The sequence below is a fragment of the Saimiri boliviensis genome, chromosome 11, assembly GCF_048565385.1.
Source record: "Saimiri boliviensis isolate mSaiBol1 chromosome 11, mSaiBol1.pri, whole genome shotgun sequence".
In the NCBI taxonomy this organism is placed as follows: Eukaryota; Metazoa; Chordata; class Mammalia; order Primates; family Cebidae; genus Saimiri; species Saimiri boliviensis.
Window position 1 is genome coordinate 525,351 of NC_133459.1, and position 22,450 is coordinate 547,800.

The window sequence follows — 22,450 nt, forward strand, 5'->3', positions numbered from 1 at the left end:
GTGGGCCTTGGGGTGTGCTGAGCGCGATTGCCCGGGGGGAACACGGGCACCCAGTGAGGGCGGGGAGGGGCCTCACCCCAGGGACACAGCTAAGGCAGGTGCACCCAACCGCCCTGAGAAAAGGCCAGCCTTGGGGCTCGGACTGCTGTGTGCCTGTCCCCCCCAGAGACAGGTAGAGAGCTCCCTGTCACTATGCCTGTTTTACAGGTGAGACAACAGACACACACTCATCCAGAGCCGAGAGGCTGGGCTGGGAAGGCAGAGAAGGTCAGCCTCTCCGTGCAAGAGGAGAGGCCTGCGTGGGATGTGTGGGTGGAGGTGGGGGCTGCTCCCAGCCACAACAGTGGCCTGGACAGAAAGGGGATGCAATTCGGCGGGGTCTTCCTGGACGCCACCCAACCTCAGGGTCTGTGGGAGCTGCACGTGGTGTTGGCAAAGCCTGCTGACTGCAGGATGGGCCCCAGTGCAGAGCTCTGGGTGTGGCCTTCTGTGCATGTGCTGTGTGTGTATGCCAGGTGTGTGTGTGCCGTGCTGTGGTGTGTCGTGTGTGCCGTGCTCCTGTGTGCCGCTCCTGTATGCCATGTGCATGTGCCGCACTCCTGTGTGCCGCGTGTTGTACCATGTGTACATGCCATGCTCGTGTGTGCCGTGTGTTGTACCATGTGTACATGCCATGCTCGTGTGTGCCATGTGCCATGCTCCTGTGTGCCGTGTGCCACACTCCTGTGTGCCATGTGCATGTGCCACACTCCTGTGTGCTGTGTGTTGTTGTACCATGTGTACATGCCATGCTCCTGTGTGCCGTGTGCCGTGCTCATGTGTGCCGTGTGTTGTACCATGTATACATGCCATGCTCCTGTGTGCCGTGTGCCGCACTCCTGTGTGCCGTGTTGTACCATGTGTACATGCCATGCTCCTGTGTGCCATGTGCCGTGTGCCATGCTCATGTGTGCCGTGTGTGCCGTGTGCCGTGCTCCTGTGTGCCGTGTGCGCCATGTGCCATGCTCCTGTGTGCCGTGTGCCACGCTCCTGTGTGCCATGTGTTGTACCATGTGTACATGCCATGCTCCTGTGTGCCATGTGCGTGTCACATTCCTGTGTGCCGGGTTTGTGTGTGTGCACGTGTGTTCAGTTTGTGTGTGCTGTGGTCATGCGTGTGCCTCACGGGTCCTCCCTCACAGCACTGTGGTGAAGAGGCACCAGCCAGGGTGTACCTCTTGGTAAATGTCCTCAAGGTCTGCCAGGTCCCAGCTGAAGGCAAGTGCCCCTCAGCTCTCCTCAGTGGAGGGTCTGCACCTGGAGCCTGGTGTGTCCCCAAGGGCACCCCCAAAGTGAGGCAGAGGAGGAGCCCCCCTGCACAGAGGAGCAGGAGGTGGGGTGGAGCCCCACCGGACACCCGGTTCCGCTCCAGCTGCCACTCCTTTGCCTACGGCCCTTCCTCCCTCATTTGCGTGGCCCCCTCCTCCAGGCCCAGCCTTGAGCTCTATCCCCAGCAGGAGCCACCTGTGTGCCTGCCGGGAAGGAGTGGCCCAGGCAGGGGTCAGCAGCATGAGGACAGCTGGCCATGCAGCTCCTACAGCTTCCAGGCGTCAGACCCCAGCAAAAGGGCCGAGATCCTCAAGGAACGCTGCTCCAAAGCAGGCTGTGAGGTCACTGCCGCCACCGCAGGGCCCTCTGCACCCAGCTGCAGGATGGAGGCCTGGCTGGTCCGCAGACCCCCCCCACTCCTGACAGCACAACCTTGAGTTGGAAGCCTGAAGTCCCCAGGGCTGGGTAGGAGGTGTTTCTGCGCCTGTGAAAAGCCCAGAGCTGGGTGTCTTTGCCTCCCTCCCATGGCAGCTGAGACCTCGGAGCCCTACAGACCCCCTGCCCCTGCTGCTTGCCACAGCCTGCTGGGCAACTCCAGAAATGGGGGGTGCCGAGGGGCTCGGGCACAGGCAGGGAACAAGGCCACGGCCAGTTGTGAGCACAGCCCGCCTGCAGATCGGTGTTGGCCACACAGCCTGGCAGTGGCCTCAGGAAGAGTCTGAGGCGCACAAACCTTCAGGCCTGGAAAGCAAAGACTGCCACGGGGGCCCCAAGGCGTGGCAGGTAAGGATGACAAGGGTTTTGCTAAACAAATCTGCCTGCCCTCCGCCCCGGTCTCACTACATGTAAGGTGCCACTTGGGGCAGCCACCTGCCGTGCCTGCTGGAAGCTGCCCCTGCCATGCTGGGCTCCGGTGTCCTAGGCCTCAGCCTCTGGACGCTCCTGCACCTCAGGACAGGGGCCCCATCGTGCCTGTCACGGCAACTGAAGATGAAGGGGGACTACGTGCTGGGGGGGCTGTTCCCCCTAGGCGAGGCCGGGGAGGCTGCCCTCCACAGCCGGACGCGGCCCAGCAGCCTCGTGTGCACCAGGTACGGAGGCGGGACGGCCCGGGGCAGGGGTCAGGGTGAGCAGGCCTGGGGTGCCGCCTGCAGCTCCATGTGGCCCCAGGTTCTCCTGGAACGGCCTGCTCTGGGCGCTGGCCATGAAGATGGCGGTGGAGGAGATCAACAACCGGTTGGACCTGCTGCCGGGGCTGCGCCTGGGCTACGACCTCTTTGACACGTGCTCGGAGCCCACGGTCACCATGAAGCCCAGCCTCATGTTCCTGGCCAAGGCGAACAGCCACGACATCGCCGCCTACTGCAACTACACGCAGTACCAGCCCCGTGTGCTGGCTGTCATCGGGCCCCACTCTTCAGAGCTCGCCCTGGTCACAGGGAAGTTCTTCGGCTTCTTCCTCATGCCCCAGGTGGGCGCCCCCCGCCATTACCCCCCCACCCAGCCCTTCCCGCGGGAGACCCTGTGTCAGGAGATACCTCTCGGCCCCTGCAGGTCAGCTACGGGGCTAGCATGGACCTGCTGAGCACCCGGGAGACCTTCCCCTCCTTCTTCCGCACGGTGCCCAGTGACCGCGTGCAGCTGGTGGCCACCGTGGAGCTGCTGCAGCAGCTGGGCTGGAACTGGGTGGCCGCCCTGGGCAGCGACGACGAGTATGGCCGACAGGGCCTGAGCATCTTCTCGGGCCTGGCTGCGGCACGCGGCATCTGCATAGCACACGAGGGCCTGGTGCCGCTGCCCCGTGCCAACAGCCCGTGGGTGGGCAAGGTGCAGGAGCTGCTGCCGCAGCTCAACCAAACCAGCATACAGGTGGTGCTGCTGTTCGCCTCTGCGCGTGCCGCCCACACCTTCTTCAGCCACATCATCAGCCGCAGGCTCTCGCCCAAGGTGTGGGTGGCCAGCGAGGCCTGGCTGACCTCTGACCTGGTCATGGGGCTGCCCGGCATGGCCGAGGTGGGCACGGTGCTCGGCTTCCTGCAGAGGGGTGCCCAGCTGCCCGAGTTCTCCCAGTACGTGAAGACGCACCTGGCCCTGGCCGCCGACCCGGCTTTCTGCACCTCGCTGGGTGAGAGGGAGCAGGGCCTGGAGGAGCACGTGGTGGGCCCGCGCTGCCCGCAGTGTGACGACATCACGCTGCAGAACGTGCCCGCCAGGCTGCAGCACCACCAGACATTCTCCGTCTACGCGGCCGTGTACAGTGTGGCCCAGGCCCTGCACAACACCCTGGGCTGCAACGCCTCGGGCTGCCCCATGCAGGACCCCGTGAAGCCCTGGCAGGTGGGCCCGGGAGAGGGAGCTGTGCCGACCTCTGCACGTGCCCACCAGGCAGGGCCCGGCCACCAGGCAGGGCCACGGCGTCTGGGCTGGAGGTGGCTGGCGGCTCAGCCCCGTCCCCCGCCCACAGGTCCTGCAGAACATGTACAACATGACCTTCCACGCGGCCGGACAGGTGCTGCGTTTTGACAGCAGCGGGAACGTTGACGTGGAGTACGACCTGAAGCTGTGGGTGTGGCGGGGCCCGGTGCCCGAGCTGCACAATGTGGGCATCTTCAACGGCAGCCTCTGGCCGGAGCGCCTCAAGATGCGCTGGCACACACCCGACAACCAGGTGAGGGTAGGGGTGCTGGCCGTGCCCCGTGGCAGCCTCCACGGCAGGGCGCAGCCTGGGGGTGGGGGCCGTCCCAGTCTCCAGCAGGCGTGCCCAGCCGGGCGCAGCCAGACCCCAGGCCTGTGCCCAGGAGCCCGTGTCCCAGTGCTCGCGGCAGTGCCAGGAGGGCCAGGTGCGCCGGGTCAAGGGCTTCCACTCCTGCTGCTACGACTGCGTAGACTGCGAGGCAGGCAGCTACCGACGCAACCCAGGTGAGCCGCCTTCCCAGCAGGCGCGGGCAGTGCGCAGCACCGGAGGGTCCTGCCGAGTCCTGGCTCAGAGGCCAGAGCCCATGGGGCGGGCGGGGCAAGGCCAGCCCCCAGCCCCCTTCTCGTCTTCTCCCACAGACGACCCCACCTGCACCCCTTGCCGCCACGACCAGTGGTCCCCGAAGCGGAGCACACGCTGCTTCCACCGCAGGCCTCGGTTCCTGACGTGGGGCGAGCCGGCTGTGCTGCTGCTGCTCCTGCTGCTGGGCCTGGCACTGGGGCTTGTGCTGGCCACCCTGGGGCTATTCATTCGCCATCGGGACAGCCCACTAGTTCAGGCCTCGGGGGGCGCCCTGGCCTGCTTCGGCCTGGTCTGTCTGGGCCTGGTGTGCCTTAGCGTCCTCCTGTTCCCCGGGCAGCCCAGCCCTGCGCGCTGCCTGGCCCAGCAGCCCTTATCCCACCTCCCACTCACGGGCTGCCTGAGCACACTCTTCCTGCAGGCGGCTGAGACCTTCGTGGAGTCGGAGCTGCCTCCGAGCTGGGCAGACCGGCTGTGGGGCTGCCTGCGGGGGCCCCGGGCCTGGCTGGCGGTGCTGCTGGCCATGCTGGTGGAGGCCGCGCTGTGCGCCTGGTACCTGCTGGCCTTCCCACCAGAGGTGGTGACGGACTGGCGCGTGCTGCCCACGGAGGCTCTGGTGCACTGTCGCACACGATCCTGGGTCAGCTTCGGCCTGGTGCACACCACCAATGCCATACTGGCCTTCCTCTGCTTCCTGGGCACCTTCCTGGTGCAGAGCCAGCCCGGCCGCTACAACCGCGCCCGTGGCCTCACCTTCGCCATGCTGGCCTATTTCATCACCTGGGTCTCCTTCGTGCCCCTCCTGGCCAACGTGGAGGTGGCTCTCAGGCCTGCGGTGCAGATGGGCGCCTTCCTACTTTGCACCCTGGGCATCCTGGCCGCCTTCCACCTGCCAAGATGTTACCTACTCCTGTGGCAGCCGGGGCTCAACACCCCTGAGTTCTTCCTGGGAGGGGCCCAGATACCCAAGGTGGGAATGGTGGTGGGGACAGAGGAAGCTCAGGGAAAAAATGAGTGACCCTGACCCTGTGACCTCAGCCCCGGTGAACCCAGAACTAGTTGAGATGTCCCCTAAGCCAGCAATGACCAGCATCCCCTACAGAAACTCTCCAGCTCTAGATTCTGACCCTGGGTTGCTGCCTGACCCTGACCCCACAGTGATCCCTGAGCCTGCAGCATGTGGACGCCTCTGTGACCATCTGGGCCCCAGAGCTGAGCTCTGTCCCTGTCCCTCTCCACCCAGACCAGGACTGACCAGGTGACCCAGCCCCACCGTTCCAGGATGCCTGGAGGGCTTCCAGCATCCCCGAAATCCACCCTGTGAGCTCAGGAAAAAAACACAAGGCCCCTAGCCAGATAGCTGGAAGCCCATGCCAAGCCCTACCAACCTGACCATGCCCCTTGGGGGGGCCCACCCAGCATCGGGCCCAGGCACCAGAGCAGTCAGAAGCTGGGTGTGGGGACACAGGCGTTCACACAGGGCAGACCCCCCCAGGTGGGAGTGGCACCTGGCTTCCTTCTCTGACCCTGGCCCAGTGGGTACAGTGTCATGACTCACCAGAACTAGGGACACAGCCCAGGTGGAGTGGGGGCAGGGGCCTGGAGCCAGGAGCCAGCACCATGGACAGAAAACTGCACCCCAGGGTCTGAGGTCAGCAACCCCCCAGGCCCACGCAGGCTCTCAGTCAGAGTCCCAGGGTCAGCTCCCAGCAGGGCCTCGTGGAGGCCTGACCAGTCCCCCACGCCTCATTCCAAGACAGCCCAGGCAGACAGAAGGGGCACAGGCCACACGTCCGTCCCATAAAATTAAACGCTTTTTAGTGTTTAAAATAAGCAGCATTTACACAGAAGCAGCTCTATGTTAACCATCTAGACGCTGGGACTTTGATACATTATCTACAGCGCAGACACGGGGGGGCCAGAGACGCCAGGAAGGCCACGGTGTGTGTGAGCCGCGGTGTGTGCGGGCAGTGTGTGTGCGTTCACCAAGGATGGGCCAGCTGACCGCTCACCTCCCCAAGACCTCCCTCCCTGTGGCAGCTGTGCACATCAGGGCCCTTGACTCCGAGGCCCACAGTCCCTCTCTGCCCTGGCTGGCATGCAGTGGGCAGGATGTCCAGCCCTCTCGTCTTCCTGTCCCATCCTCCACACAGCGGGAAAGGTGCAGGCTGCTCCAAAGGGTGGGGGCGGGTGGGACAGCTGGTAGGGCCACCTCCTCCGCTGAGGCACCGGCCAGGCAATAAATAAATAAATTAGATCCCTACCCCAGACAGCAGGAGGGACCTGTGGGCTCTGCTTCACCCCCGGAGGCCCTGTCGGGGTCAGAGGGATGGGCCTGTGCGCTGCAGGGCTGCACCTCATGGGTCACTCGGGGGGGCCTGTGCAGGAGGTGGGGGTCAGCCGGAGGACAAGGGGTCTTCCTCGTCCTAGGAGGGATCACCACCAGACACAAGGGGTTGGGAGGTCCCTGAGGCTCTCACTGAGGAGCAGAGGGAACACCCCAACGCGGCTGCCCAAACACAGCTGCTTCCAGGAGTCAGAGCAGCCGGGCTGCCGGGCAGATGACTCTGATGGTCTAGCCTGTCCCCCACCCTGCCCCCACCCTGGCCCCCGCTAAGGCAAGCCCTCTCAAGCTCTTCGTGCACCAGGACCGCCGGCTCCCTGCCTCAGGCAGGACTGTGGGCACGCACCACAGATCACATGATGTCCACAAAGAATTCGCAGGGGTTCCCCATGGCCTTTTGGAAGGACTGGCGGCTGCCTGTCAATTCCGGGGGAACGGCAGCCAGCTCACGGACAGGGGGTCCCCCGGGTGGACCCCCGACCACTGTATACGCCTTGGTCACAGGGTGGGGTGTGGGAAGCCCCGGGGCAGTGGATGAAGCCTGACTGCGTGGGCTGCTTCCGCGGCTAAGCTGGCCAGCTGGACACTCCCGCCAGCTGCTGCCCACCCCACTCGGTGCCGTGTGGTCTGATTCGCTGCCGCTGCCCCCGGCTCCCGCCGCCCGCCGCTCCTTCTCCCGGCCCGGTGCCCGGCGGCTGCTCCGGGTGGACCCGCTACTCCTGCTCCCTGGGGGTGAGAACGGGAGGGGGAGGAGGCCATCAGTGCCAGGCTCGGTCACATCCAGAACCACCACCCCGCCAGGTGACTGGGCAGGAGCGGTGGCCCGAGTAGGCCGGATAGGTGGGACAGCCAAGCAGGTGCAAGGGCAGGGCAGCACCCCCAGGGTTGCAGGGGCAGCTGCAGCAGGCATGGGCTGGTGGGGGCAGCTGCAGCAGGCATGGGCTGGTGGGGGCAGTGGCAGGCGGGTGAGGTTCTGAAGTGAGCTGGGTGCCCCCACGCCTCACCCTGATGCTTGAGCTGAGGGCCTGGTCTTGCGGCTGAAAGGCTGAGGTGCCAGTGAGGGCCCCGTGTGCCCAGTGCCCCCACGGCCATCTTGGATTCCCCACCCGAGGCCCCACTGTCCTCCCGACCCAGGGCCCTGGCCGACAGACAACTCAGCTCAGCCCCGTCCCAGGCTCCCGAGACGCAGTCGGAGCCAGAGGATGTGGCCAGGTGGGGACATGCTGAGAGGGGCGCCGGGAGGGACCCTGGCTTACCGGCCCAAGGCTCCACTCCGCTAGTCCTTCAGTCTAAGGCTTGTTCAGCACAAGGCAAGGGATAGCACGAGTTACACGCCCGCCACCCGGCACCCACCCGGCACCCACCCGCCACCAGTGGGACCTGATTGTGGGCTGGGTGAGGCTTAAGTGGGTGCAAGGGCCAGTCCAGGGTCAGCAGACACCCAGCACAGCTTCTCTGCGGCCCCACACCCTCTAGCGCAGGCGTCCCCAAACTTTTTACACAGGGGCCAGTTCACTGTCCCTCAGACCATGAGGGCCGCCACATACTGTGCTCCTCTCACTGACCACCAATGAAAGAGGTGCCCCTTCCTGAAGTGCGGCGGGGGACCGGATAAATGGCCTCAGAGGGCCGGCCCGCGGGCCGCAGTTTGGGGACACCTGCTCTAGCGGCTTCTCTCTCTCCGTCCTTCCTAGGCCCTCCGGGCTGCCACCTGCACCCGGTCCTGGCCTGCAGAAACCCTACTGGCCTCGCCAACCCCACCCACCAGGGCCTCTGATCCACCAGGCCACCCCTCAGGGACGCCCTGGATCCTCCAGCACCCCAGCATATCCCAGCCATGGGTGCGAAGCTATGCATGGCACTGTCCACATCGGGCTCCCTGCCCGGGCTGCAGCTGCCACCCTCCTGTGTCCTGAGGCCTGGAAAGTGACCCCGCCTGACTGTGGCCACCCCGCCCTGTCCTTGTCACACAGTCTTTGTCCACGTGGCCTCCTCCTGCCTCTACCACAGGAAAAGCACCAGTTGCCACCCCTGCCAGGCATAGTCACCCAGGCCTTCAGGCTCCCGGAGGACCCCTTCCCAGCCCCACCCAGATGAGGCGGGGTCCAGGCTGCCCTGTGTGGGACACTTCCCTGACCCTCCCCTTTCACACTGGCTCCCTGGTCCCCCTGGCACTTGCCCCTTCCAGAAAGAGCTCACCCAGGGCCCAAGCACACAGCAGGAGCATGGGGTGAGCAGCGAAGTGGGGCAGAGCTGGGAAGCAGGGCATAGCCAGGGGCAGAGCAGCAGTGGGCTGGGGCAGAGCTGGGGGCAGAGCCAGGCTGGGACAGCAGAGGGCAGGGCAGGGACGGGGCTCTCACCTTCACTCTGCTGACTCCCAGTGCTGCCGCTGCCATAGCTAAAGCCCGGGTCCTGGTAGGCAGGTGGGAAGCAGGGCGGGGGTCCCGGGTACTGGTAGGGGTAGCCCTGACCCAGGGGCCAGGGGGCGGTCGGGTGGGGCAGCGGGGCCAGCGTATCCTGATCCGAAGCCCCGCTGGAGCCACTGTTGAGGTTCAGGGCCGCAAGATCTGGCGGGGGAGGGTGTGTGAGGGCCTAGCAGGGGCCAAGGCCCCCCCACAATCCCGAAGCCCCCACTCACTGCTACACAGGTCCCCGAAGACGTAGTAGCACTGCTCGGAGAAGGTGATCTTGTTGACCGTGTGCCGCAGGAAGCCGTGCTTCAGCAAGCTGCTGGCATACTTCCGGGCCTCCCGCCGCTCCTTGAAGCCCTCCACGTGTGTGTACAGCCAGTCCACCACGTCCGCTCCTGGCCAGCACCAGCAGTCAGCCCGAAGCCCCGAGGCACGCAACCCCACCCCTGGCACCGTTGGCCATGGGGACGGCTGCTCACCGATGACGGCGTTGGCAATGGTGATCTTGAGCCACATGCGGTCACGAATCTCCAGTCCCGAGTCCGGCAGCTGCATGGCCCGCACGACGGCACCCATGTCACTCTTCACTGTCAGCGGCGCCTCCTCCAGCTCTGCAAGGCACAGCCCCTCAGCCCCAGTGCAGACAGGCTGCCCCATCAGGGCCCTGCACACCCGGGGTAGCCTCTGGGCGGAGCCTGCGGCTGCCCAGGCTAAAACACACGTGACAGCAAGGCCCTGCCCCTCACAGGGTGGACCCCTGTGAGGCTGGGATGGGGCACGGGGATTGGACATTTGTCTGCCACTCCTGCAGACACTTCTCATCAGGATCCCGGCTGCAAACTGGACTGAGAACACCCCTCCCTACAGACCAGGGCATAATGAGAACAGGGCAGGCCCCTTCCCCTCCCCGCATGCCCACCCCTGAAAGCGCAGGCTGTTAGTCATGTTAGCTGCAAGCAGAGTGGAGACTGGGCACTGCCTCTGACCCCCTGGGTTTGCCCCTCACAGGGACCTACAGACATCCCCTGCTCTGACCCCCGGGGCGAGCCCCTCACCGGGATCTACAGACATCTCCTGCTCCCAACACACAGATGGTGAAGAGGGGGGTCTGCGCAAGGTGGGCCCGGATGCCTATACACACACATCTGGGCCCTGTGACAGCCCAGGAGGCCATGCTGGAGGCTGGCAGAGCCTCGCCCTCCATGCCTCAGTTTCTGCTGGGCCCCTCGGGAGCTGCCACTTACGCGGAGCACCAGGCACGGAGCTGGTTAGTGAGGAGGAGCTGGTGCGCGTGACGGCGCTGGAGCAGGGGCTCGTACCGTAGCGGGGCAGGGCTCCCGTCAGTGCCGCGGTGTGGGACAGCCAGGCGGCAGGGTCGATGGGCCGCACCGGGTCAGCTGGGTGACCACCACGTGGCGAGGACAGGCGGACAGATGGACAGGTTGGGAGGGCAGAGCACAGGGCAGAGGAGACATGCCTTCAGGCTGGGCAGGCGCCCCATACCCACCCTGCCCCATGGACTCCAAGGGCCACTCACTCACCCCTTGGGACAGTAAAGTAGCTTCGGGGCGTTGGGTCCCAGCACTTGGCCACGGTAAGGCTGATGGGCCTGCAAGAGTGGTGGACACACAGCAAGGGTGTCACAGTCCCACCTCCCTGCCTGGCCCCTCCCGCTCCAGCACCCCAGCCCTCACCTCGTATGGAACACGATCTCCCACAGAATCCGGCCCCTCCCGCTCCAGCACCCCAGCCCTCACCCCATCTGGGACATGATCTCCCACAGAATCCGGCCCCTCCCGCTCCAGCACCCCAGCCCTCACCCCATCTGGGACACGATCTCCCACAGAACCCGGCCCCTCCCGCTCCAGCACCCCAGCCCTCACCCCGTATGGAACACGATCTCCCACAGAATCCGGCCCCTCCCACTCCAGCACCCCAGCCCTCACCCCATCTGGGACGCGATCTCCCGCTCCAGCACCCCAGCCCTCACCCCGTCTGGGACACGATCTCCCGCAGAACCCGGCCCCTCCCGCTCCAGCACCCCACCCCTCACCCCGTATGGAACACGATCTCCCACAGAATCCGGCCCCTCCCACTCCAGCACCCCAGCCCTCACCCCATCTGGGACATGATCTCCCACAGAATCCGGCCCCTCCCGCTCCAGCACCCCAGCCCTCACCCCATCTGGGACACGATCTCCCACAGAACCCGGCCCCTCCCGCTCCAGCACCCCAGCCCTCACCCCGTATGGAACACGATCTCCCACAGAATCCGGCCCCTCCCGCTCCAGCACCCCAGCCCTCACCCCGTCTGGGACACGATCTCCCACAGAACCTGGCCCCTCCCACTCCAGCGCCCCAGCCCTCACCCCATCTGGGACGCGATCTCCCGCTCCAGCACCCCAGCCCTCACCCCATCTGGGACACAATCTCCCACAGAATCCGGCCCCTCCCACTCCAGCACCCCAGCCCTCACCCCATCTGGGACGCGATCTCCCGCTCCAGCACCCCAGCCCTCACCCCGTCTGGGACAGGATCTCCCGCAGAACCCGGCCCCTCCCGCTCCAGCACCCCAGCCCTCACCCCGTCTGGGACGCGATCTCCCGCAGAACCCGGCCCCTCCCGCTCCAGCACCCCAGCCCTCACCCCGTCTGGGACGCGATCTCCCGCAGAACCCGGCCCCTCCCGCTCCAGCACCCCAGCCCTCACCCCGTCTGGGACGCGATCTCCCGCAGAACCCGGCCCCTCCCGCTCCAGCACCCCAGCCCTCACCCCGTCTGGGACACGATCTCCCGCAGAACCCGAACAGCGTCGTCGTTGCTCATGTTCTCGAAGTTCACATCGTTTACCTGCAGGGGTGGGGATTAGGGTGGTGCAGGCAGGGTGTGAGCTCGGCCCTCGGCCCACAGCCCCCATAGCCGCACGTCACCCCGCAGCCCCACCCGCGGCCTGTCTCCCTGCAGACCCACCTGCAGCAGCATGTCCCCGGGCTCAATGCGGCCGTCAGCGGCCACTGCCCCGCCCTTCATGATGGAACCTATGTAAATGCCGCCATCTCCACGATCGTTGCTCTGCCCCACGATGCTGATGCCCAGGAAGTGGTGTCTGTCTGTAGGAAAGGCAGTGAGCCATGGCCAGGCCCCGCCCCCGCCCCCCAGCGCTTGCCCCTAAGGCCTCACCCATGTTGAGCGTGACGGTGACAATGTTGAGAGACATGGTGGAGTCCGTAATGCTGCTGAAGGAGGAGGCCTGTGGGCGGGAGCAGGGAGCGTGAGGGGCACAGGGCTGCCCGACACTCCTCCTTCACGCCCCCAGACCCCGCCCCGCCCCGCCCCGCCCCGCCCCGCCCCTACCCGGTCCGTCTGCCGCAGGCGCTGCTTCCTCCGCCGGCGCTTGTGCTTCCGGATCAGCCTGGATGACGTGCTCTGCTCCGTGGAGCTGCTCAGCCTGGGGACAGGGCATCAGATGTCAGAGGAGCTGGGAACATAAATGGGGGATGGAACCCTGCCCCCAGTGCTGGGTGAGCTGAACATGGGAACTGGGGGGCCCAGGCCAGGCTTGCTCAGACCAGGCTCAGCGCCTGACATCCACATCCCAGGCCCCGGACACATGACGTGCATATATGGGCACACACAACCCCAGAGACAGGGAAATAGGGACACAACAAATATAGCTAGCTCATTACCGGCAAACATGCACACGCACACCTACACACACACACACCTGTGCACACATGCACCTGTGCGCACACGCACACATATCTACACACCACACACAGGCACCTGGGCACACACACCTACGCACACGTATCTACACACCTGTGCACATACACGCACCTGTGCACACATCTACGCACACATCTACACACCACACACACGCACCTGTGCACACACACGCACCTGTGCACACACACGCACACATCTACACACCTGCACACATACGCACCTGTGCACACACACCTACGCACACATGCACCTGTGCACACACCTACGCACACATAACTACATACCTGCACACATATGCACCTGTGCACACACCTACGCACACATCTACACACCTGCACACACACACCTGTGCACACACCTACACACATCTACGCACCAGACATGCACCTGTGCACACACCTACGCACACATCTAGACACCGGCACACATACACGCACCTGTGCACACACACCTACGCACATCTACACACTTGCACACACACACACCTGCACATACACCTGTGCACACACCTACGCACATATCTACACACCTGCACACATACACACCTGTGTGCACATATCTACACACCTGTACACATACACGCACCTGTGCACACACCTACGCACACATCTACACACCCGCACACACGCACCTGTGCACACACCTATGCACACATCACACCAGACACGCACCTGTGCACACACCTGCACACATACACGCACCTGTGCACACACGTATGCACACACGTATGCACACATCTACACACCTGCACATACACCTGTGCGCATATATCTACACACCTGCAGACACACATCACACCTGCACACCTGCACACACACCTATGCACACATCTACACAGCAGACATGCACCTGTGCACACACCTACGCACACATCTACACACCAGACACGCACCTGTGCACACACCTATGCACACATCTACACACCTGCACATACACGCACCTGTGCACACACCTACGCATACATATCTACACACCACACGCACCTGCGCATACCCGCACACACTGCACAAACGCACATCTGCAGACACGCAAACCTGTGTGCACGCACACCTGTGCACACTTGCACAAAAGCACACCGGCACATGCACAGCTGTGCACGAACCCACCTGCACAAGCACACCTGCACATGCACACCTGCACACATGCCCACACACATGCATAAGTGCACACGCATACAGCACACACCTGCACATACACTGGCACACACACCTACGTGTTACAGTGCCACACATGCACAACTACACACTGGCAACACGGCATGCACACACATGAACAGCCGCACACCCACTGGCGTGCACACACCTGCACATCCACACACATACCTGTGCACACACCTGCACACACGCACATGCACACTGGCACACATGCATAAGTGGACACACACCTGCACACACACACCTATACATTCACACTGGTGCACACACACCTTGACACAGTACACTAGCACACACACCTGCACACAGCTTGCACGCCCTTCACAACCCCACTGGTGTGCACACACCCACACCTGTGCACACACCTGCACACGCACACTTGCCCACATATGTACAGTGGCACACATGCACATAAGTGCACACACACATGCACACCTGCACACATACACTGGCACACACCCACAGTAGTGGCACACATGCACACACACACCTGTACACTGGCACACACACGTGCACACAGCATGCACACACCTGCACACCCAATGGCATGCACACACGTGCACCACACACCTGCACACAGGCACACCTGTGCACACACGTGCACACACGTGCACCTAAACACACACCTGCACACGTGCACACACCTATGCGCACACATGAGGCTGCGGGTGGGTCTGCGGGAACTTCGGGGAGATGCAGCTGTGGGGGCTGTGAGGTGACACGTGCACACTGTGAAAACACACCTCACACGCAGACACATACACAGACACATGCTCACGTACATCTGCGCACAGGCATGTGCACAAGGCAAAAACACCTCATGCACACGTGCACAAGCAGACATGAGCAACATGTACAGGGACGTGTGTACAGACACATGCACACAGGCAGACACGTGTGGTGTGAAAACCCCTCAGACACGTGCACATGTCCACAGACATTTGCATGCCAGCTTGCATACATGCACACACGTGGTGTGAAGACCCATGCACATCGCGTACACACATCTGCACACAGGCGCACACCTGCTCGTGCTGCCATCCTCATCTGAGTCCACAAAGCTGCTGGACTCGAGCTCGCTGCTCAGGGCAGTGGACGTGCTGTCTGGGGGCAGCCCCACGTCCCGCCGCCGGTCTCCCCTTGGGTGCCCATTGGTCCGGGCAGCTGTGGGGACAGCAGGTTGGGAGCTGACTGGAGGGTCTCCCAGAGGTCGCGGGTTTGGGGCCGCCTGGGCAGTGCTGTGCGACTGTGGGTCTGGGAGCTGACAGCTGGCTAGCTGGGTCTGAGCCTGTACCAGGCATCTCCACTGGCTGGGGGGCAGGAATGGTGTGGTAGCAACGTGGGGGCATCATGGGGTCCCAGGGAGGCTGGGGGCCCACAGCTGGGCAGACACGACCACTGTACCCTCCTCGCGGTTCCGGCGTCGGGCGCGCTCCCGCCGGTGGCTGACCATGGACTCCGTGCCCGTCTCATTGTCCACCCCATCACGGCTGCTGGCCACGTTCGGGCTGTGCAACAAGAGCAGGGCGGGGTGGGGAGGCCACGGCCCCAGCCCCTCAGATGCCTCCCAGACCAGCCACCCCTCAGCCATGGGACCCCAGCCCCAGCAGGTGCCACGCCCACCCACTGGCCCAGGCAGGGCTCGCTCCCTTCGGCCAGCGCCCCTCATTATGGGCTTGGGGTAGCAGGGCTGAGCCCCCACGGTGTCCTTACTGGAAGGAGGGGGGCCGGGAGTCCCCGATGCCACCTGTCCGCTCAAGAGGCGGAGGCAGGTCTGTGTGGCTGTCCGTGCCCTGGGAGCCGGCATCTGAGTGAGCACCCTCGGCCAGGACCAGCTGTGGAGGGAGCAGGCACACTCAGGGCAGCCCACCTGCCTTCAGGACGCCTCCTCAGGGCAGCCAGGGCGCAGGGGACCAGCACCATTCCCTATTTGCATCCAGCCTGCCAGGGCCTCCCACACGCACCGCCTCCCCAGGAAGAGCCCCATCCTGGAACGCTCCCCAGGCAAGCAGTTGGGGCCAGGACGCAGGGGCTCACCCAGGAGACCACGCGGCCGTTGAAGCAGGGCAGCTTGGCATTGTCGTCCAAGATCTCCTCCTTCACCACCCTGTGGGCAGACGCGGCCATGATGCCCCACCTGGGGGCTCGACTGGGCAGCTCCACAGGTGAGGCCGAAGCCCGGGGCCTGGAGAGCAGGCGCGTCCCCCACCTGGGCCCTGTCACTCTGTGGACGCCCCCACTGCCGCATCCTCCTCTCGGGAATCGTACCTTCTCTGTGTTACGTCCCCCGCCCCGCCCCGCCAGCCCCACAGAGGCGGCTCAGCCAAAGGCTCCCGGCCCCTGCAATGTTGGGCTGTCGGCCCCAGCCCCCAGGTGGGGGACAGCTAAGGTCAGGACTCCTTGGGAAAGGCCCTGTGCCCAGCTTCCCACAGTCCAGACTCATCCATGAGGTGGCCCCAGATGCTGTCCAGGCCTGCCTCCAACCACCCCCACACCTCATCTGGCCTCGGGCTTGGAGGCCATAACCCCTCAGGGCTGCCCCCACACTGCGACTCCTCAAGGCCAGGCCCCAGCCTCCTCAGCAACAGCAGTTGCACCTACCCAGGGCCAAGGCTCCCCAGGCTGTTCCCTGTCTGTTGCCCCGGACCACAGGTCTACCGCTCCACCTCCAGGCAACTCCAGACGAGCCCCCCGCCCCTCAGCACTCAGGGCATCAGGCCACATGCACCCGAACCTGCACTAAGACCTGCCATTCCCAACCAGGAGCCCAAATCCCCCAGCAGCCTCCTCTCCATCAGGTCGGCCACACCCTACTGCCCTGCGTCTCGGGAGCACCCTCCGGTCCCAGGCCCTGCGCCTGCCCGCCCGGAGTCAGGCTCTGTGAGGGAGGGGCTCTGCCTGGCTCCTGCCCTGCACCCCAAGTCAGGCTCACAGTCCACACACAAGGACGCTCAGACCTGACAGACAGACACAGGTGGGCCGGGAGGAGCCCACCACCCTCGTGTCCTGTCCGCCCACCCAGGGAGATGAAGACCCTCCTCACTAGGCCTCCCCACACCTCACGACCTAGAAGGGCAGCAGGGGCCACAGAGCCAGCAGAGCTGCCAGGAGAGCAAGCTGGCCAGCTGCCTCACCCAGTGTCTAGATGCCACCCCCAGTCAGACGGGCTTGGGAATGGGGCAGAGGGCACCCAGGCAGGCTACAGAGGGTCAGGGGACACGAACCAGGAGGCCAGGTGACCCGAGCTCAGAGTTCACAGGGCAGGGAGGTAACCCATACAGCGCAGAGGGGCAGCTGGGCAGGAGCAGGTCTCCCCGGCCAAGGGGCAAGGCAGGCAGGCCGGGGCCAACCCTCACACCGTGACCTCTGGGGACCCAGGCAACAGGCTGGAGAGGATCTGGACGCCCGCCTCCTGGCACCCTGCCGTGCCCAGCACAGCAGGATTTTCCACACTGGGACTTCGGCCCAGTAGAGAAACGGGAGCCCGGAGACTGGGCTCAGCCTGGACGCACACCTGGCAGGAAGCGGCCTGTGGCTGCCACACCCACTGCCAGCTGCAGGGCCACCCCTACCGGCCACTCCAGGTCCTCTGGCTACGGGCACCTTGACTCAGTCAGGCCCCAGCAGCAGCAGGTAGCAGGAGCCCCCGGCAAAGCAGCAAACCTGGGCCCAAGCCCTGGCCCACCCACTTGCTGGGAGGAGGCCCCAGGCCTCCCTCAGGGAAGAGTGGATGGCAAGCAGGGCCAGCCTGGGTGGGAGCAGACACCCCTCCCCAGCCCTCTGGGGTCCCACAGCCACTTCCCTGGAGCTCCCAGGGCCAGGCTGTCGCCATGAGGTGGGTGCCCCCAAAGAGCAGAGAGGGTCACTTCTCAGACCCCTTCATGTCTGCTGCCCCACACAGGAGCCACAGCCCTGAGAAGGAGGGTCAGCTTCCCAGGTAAGCCATGACCCTATGCCAGAATGAGGGCACCACCATGAGGGGCTGTTGCACCTGGAAGGCTGGAGCAACCCAGGGTGAGGCGGGCCCCCTGGACACCAGGCCACCGCCAGCTGCAGCCAGGGGGCCAGGCCCACAGTGAGGCCCCACCTCCGAGGGGTCTGGCCACAGCAGAGACCCTGGCAGGGTCCCCACCTCAGCCCCTGACACATGGCTGCAGGTGGCCCGGCCGGCAGCTTCTCCATTGCCGCACCCAACCCCAGCACCCTCTGACTCATCTGAAGGACACACTTGGCCACGCGAGACCCCAGAGCAGCGCGCGCCCGGCTCCACCGGCAGAGGGCCCCGCCCCTGCCACCATCCAGGGTGGCCTAAGCCCCCATGGCCCACCCCGCCAGGGCCTCATGAAGACCCCAGGCTGCCTGGGATGTCCCTGCCCCTGCACAGACACCCAGCCAGGGCCCAGAGGCCCTGCTACCTCCACCTTCTTCAGCCCAACCAGATGACGACTCCTGCCTTGCCCCCGTGGCAGGGTGCAGGCCCCAGCCTGGCGGGGTCAGGACGGCAGCCGAACCCAAACAGCGCAGAAGGGTAGGGCCTGCCTGGGGCTCCAGGGGGCAGTGACACAGGCCTCAGGGAGAATCCTGCCCTCCCCACCCCAGCCAGATGGGGGAGGGTGCCGGAGGCTGGCCAGGCATGGGGGTGCACCTACCACCTGGGCTCCCTGCACCTCTGGAGAAGCCTCTGCTGAAACTCAGAGCAGCCAACAGGGCCGCCCCTGCCAGTGCTGTGCCCCCACCTCAGGATTGCCCGTGAGGCCCAGCTAACCTCTGCGTGCTGCCCCCACAGACCCACCCTGGGGAGTAATCCATTCAGAGGCAGTGCCATGGGAGCCAGCATGGCCACAGTGGCCACAGAAGACTCTCCGGTGTCGCAGAGGCCACAGCCAGCTGCCCCTCATGTCGCATGGCACCGACTGCACCCCATTCTCCCAAGGTGGAGCAGGAAGCTGGCAGGGAGAGCTGGACCAGGCCAAGAGGCCCAGAGCCGTCCGTCCCACACGTTCGGAGCCCTCTGTCCATCCCCCAGGTCGGGGCCCTCAGCCTTGGGGGTCTGTGATCTCCCAATCCCTGGCCCCAGAATCAGCAGCTCTCCCAGCAGCCTGTCCCCTGGATGGCGCTGAGTCCTGGGGTCTCTCTGAGCCCCTCCCCAGGTTCAGGCCACACAGGCTCAAGCGTCCTTGCTGGGCTGTGTCTCTGAGTGCGGCAGGCGCACTGCCTGGACTCTTCCAACACCAGAGAGGCATTCGGGGCACAGAGAGGCTGAGCTACAGGCCCCAGGCGGCACAGACAGGGATAGTGGAGTGGGAGCTCCCCTAACAGTCCAGGCCAGGCAGAGCCTCCCCAACTCCGCAGTCCACACAGCACCAGCCAGGGCGCAAGGAGCTGTCACAACACCCAGGCCCATGGCAGGCGGCCCCAGGGACCAGGGCTTGGAGGCCACAGTCTTGGCTGTACCCATCCCCCACCCCGGGGCCTGGGTCACCCCACCTCAGAGATGAACTGCAGGACCCGTCCCCAACGACAGGCTCGGTGCCAAGTCCAGCAGGCCCAGCATGCGCCACACACCCGGAGCCCAGCACTGTCCCTCCTCTGCCTCAGCCAAAGGCTGGGTGAGACCCCTGCCAACCACTAAACCCAGCACCAGACAGAGACCCCCCCCCCAGTTCTGCTCTCCAGGGTCAGAACACCCGTGACCAGAACATGAAAAGTAGACGACAGGTGGGGAACCTTCCCCTACTGGGCCAAAGCCGTGCATGGGGAGTAGGGCCCAGTCCAGAGCACGTGGCTCTGGCCACAACCCAGGCTCCCTGCACTGCAAGGTGGTCAGCCATGCTCGGGAACCAGGGCTGGGCTGAGTGCAGCAGGGGCTGGCACAGGAAGCCCCGACTCAGGGCCCCTAGAGTCTCCAGCCTGAGGCTCCCTCTCTCGTGGAGGCCACTGCAGACCAGCCAGGGCCTGCCTCCTCTTCCCCCAGTCTCCAGCTGCATGCACTTGGCATCCAGGGCCAGCGTCTAGCTCAGCTCTCCCTTAAACTAGAGTGTGAGTGAATGACCGGCCCTCCCCCTGGGTTCTAGTCCACAGAGCCCCTCCCTTGCGGGAGGGAGGAGCAAGCAGTTCACGGGGGTTCTCTGCAGGCTCCTGAGGCCACCAGCCAGAGGACACAGAGCAAGCCCCAGTCTTGTGCCTCCAGCATCACCCCAGTCCAACCCTCCCAACCCCCACAGCCAGCTCAACCCGACCTCCGAAGCCCCAGTGCCTCCCAGCCCCCATGAGCCTGCAGTCTCCACAGCTGTACACTGAAGCTCCCCTGTCTCTTCCCTGCCCTCATCCCCAAGCCTGACTCAACACCCAGACCTGCCCACCCTGCTCCCAGGCCCGGGCACCCGCAAGTCCTCCACGTGTGCCCAGCAGGCACAGCCTCTGCTGGAAGTGCACGGGGGCAGCGGCCAGGCTCTCTCTCCCCTGGGCGGCTCCCAGTGGGCGTCAGAAGCAGAAGACAAGCTCTCCCAGGGCTTCACCCGGAGCATGGTCCAGGGGCAGGAACCTGGGGGCTGGGCACCTCCTCACCACACATTTCCTGGCAGCACACGTTTGTGACAAGAGCACTGGTGACTCTGCTAACTTTTGTAATGATAATAAACAAAAGTGCCGTGACACAAACCCCATGCTCAAGGCCAAAGCCCAGGCCCAGAGAAGCAGGGACTGCAAGGTCCCCCAGCGGTGGGGGCGGGGGGGGGCACCGACCAGACTCAGAAAACAAACCACTGGGGCGGACAGGGGTGCCGCCGAGCTGAGCGGGGAGCGCCCAGCCTTCAGAGGCTGCCAAGGACGCACCCTGCCCTCTCTGCTTCGCCCTGGTGGGGGGTGGGGAAGGAAAGTACAGCTGTCCAGATGTCCCTTGGGCCCCCTGACAGCCCCAGCGGGGACCCAGTTTGACCAGACCTGGGGCTGCCAGGTCTGGGACCCTGGGACCTGGGACCCTGCAACCACAGAATCCAGGAAACAGCCTTAATGTCACGGTCCCGGGACATGGCTTGCTGGAGAGCCGCCAGGCTCACCTGCTAGGCCCCCGGGGCCTACTGTCCCTGGTACTGCTGAGCTGGGACTCAGGACTCAGGTTACCGGCCGGGGAGGGCCAGGCCTCAAGCAGGCGGCCAGCCTCCTGCTCCCTGTCCCAGAGGGCCTAGCTCAGCACAGCAGGGGTGTCCTCACCCGGGGCTGCCACCACCGAGGCCCAGCGCCGAGACGCTAACCCGGCTGCCCGGAAACTGCCGCTAGCCTGAGTTGCTCTGTGGCTCGGTGGGGACAAGGGCCGACAGGGAGCTCAGGGCAGGGGTGAGTGAACACAGTTTCACGGCCACCAGTAGCCCTTGGGCTCGGCCCTGTCACAGGGACCGAGAAGGGGACCAGGAGGACCTGTCTTGGGCCTCTCCAGACAGGCTGGTGAACCTGTCCTCCCACGTCTCCCCGTCCCGGCTGGAGAACCCCTCCCTGCTTCCTTCCCACCGACACGCCCCTGACTCCAGCCCGCACCCACGGCCGGCGCTACCGGCCAGCCCCGGCGGAAGAAACGCGGCGGACGGGGTCTGACCCGGGCCGAGGCCGGACGGGGGCCGGGACCCCCGCCTGCCATTGCCCCGCTTCACGGACGGGTGGGCGCGCGCCGCTCGCGGGCCGAGGCCGCCACCCCCGCCGCACCTGGCGGAGGCGCGTCGCGGTCGCAGGTCCCGGGGGCGCGGGCGGCCCGGGACCCCCGGCCCGTCCCCGCGCGCGCAGGTGCGACCCCGAGCCCGCGCCAGGTTCGCGTGGGCCCTGCGGCCGACTGACCCGAAGTCCTGGTCCATGGACTTGAAGAAGAATTTGTAGGCGTGCACCGGCCGGTTGCTGAGCACGTTCTTGAAGTCGGCCAGCGTGACGCGCTCGGGCGCCACGGGCAGCTTGACCAGGTACGGCGTCTCCTCCTCGTCCATGTGGTAGATGATCTTGGTCTCCGCCATGGCGCGGCCGCGGCGGCGCAGAGCCCGCGCGCTCAGGGCCCGGCCCGGGGCTCGGACGCGGGGCGCTCCCCGCCCGCCCGCCTGCGCCCCGCCCGGCCCGCGCCGCTCCCGGCCCCGCCGCGCCGAGGCCCCCGGGCGCCCCCGCCCGACCGCCCAGGCCTCGGCCGCCGCCCCCGGCTCCCGCGCGCGTCCCGACCGCCGCCCCGCGGCCCACGGCCGCCCATCCGCCCCTGGCCCGGGAGCGGCGCGAGGGACGCAGCACGGAGGGCGCGCTCAGCCCCGCCGCGCTCCCGCCCGCGCCCCTCGGGCCGCGCCGTTAAAGGGACCGCCCGGCCCGGGGCCCTGAGCGCGGCCGCGGGGGGGCGCCCTAGCGCGCGGCGGTGACGTCACGGGAGCCCGCGGCGGGGGCGGGGCGAGGCTGCGCAGGCGCAGGCGCAGGCGCCCCGCTCGCCCCGCCCCGGCCCCGCCCCCGGGGGCGGGCCCGCGCTCCCCGCCGCGCGCTCGGGCGCCCTGTCCC

At 65.7% G+C, this 22,450-nt stretch overlaps 2 protein-coding genes across 5 annotated transcripts; one reads left to right on the top strand and one right to left on the bottom strand.

Moving 5' to 3' along the window:
• Positions 1-81: 81 nt before the first annotated feature.
• TAS1R3 (taste 1 receptor member 3) lies at positions 82-6,136 on the top strand. Of its 2 annotated transcripts, XM_010350360.3 has the most exons (7): positions 82-2,091; positions 2,231-2,399; positions 2,479-2,779; positions 2,863-3,645; positions 3,773-3,976; positions 4,107-4,227; positions 4,363-6,136. In XM_010350360.3, the coding sequence occupies exons 2-7, from the start codon at positions 2,299-2,301 to the stop codon at positions 5,319-5,321; spliced, it is 2,469 nt and encodes an 822-aa protein (XP_010348662.1). In that variant the 5' UTR covers positions 82-2,091; positions 2,231-2,298; the 3' UTR covers positions 5,322-6,136. The 2 variants fall into 2 exon arrangements, with proteins under 2 accessions (XP_010348662.1, XP_003939708.1); XM_003939659.4 differs by having other exon boundaries at positions 82-2,399.
• On the bottom strand, positions 6,100-22,098 carry DVL1 (dishevelled segment polarity protein 1). Of its 3 annotated transcripts, XM_039474171.2 has the most exons (16): positions 21,764-22,002; positions 15,974-16,043; positions 15,650-15,771; positions 15,341-15,444; positions 14,962-15,100; positions 12,411-12,504; positions 12,237-12,306; positions 12,027-12,166; positions 11,830-11,906; positions 10,600-10,667; positions 10,303-10,455; positions 9,538-9,669; positions 9,286-9,453; positions 9,008-9,214; positions 7,904-7,942; positions 7,281-7,373 (listed from the first exon to the last, which is right to left on the bottom strand). In XM_039474171.2, the coding sequence occupies exons 1-15, from the start codon at positions 21,931-21,933 to the stop codon at positions 7,932-7,934; spliced, it is 1,725 nt and encodes a 574-aa protein (XP_039330105.1). In that variant the 5' UTR covers positions 21,934-22,002; the 3' UTR covers positions 7,281-7,373; positions 7,904-7,931. The 3 variants fall into 3 exon arrangements, with proteins under 3 accessions (XP_039330106.1, XP_039330104.1, XP_039330105.1); XM_039474172.2 differs by lacking the exon at positions 7,904-7,942 and having other exon boundaries at positions 6,100-7,373; positions 21,764-22,098; XM_039474170.2 differs by lacking the exon at positions 7,904-7,942 and having other exon boundaries at positions 6,100-7,373; positions 10,378-10,455.
• Between the last annotated feature and the right edge of the window lie 352 nt (positions 22,099-22,450).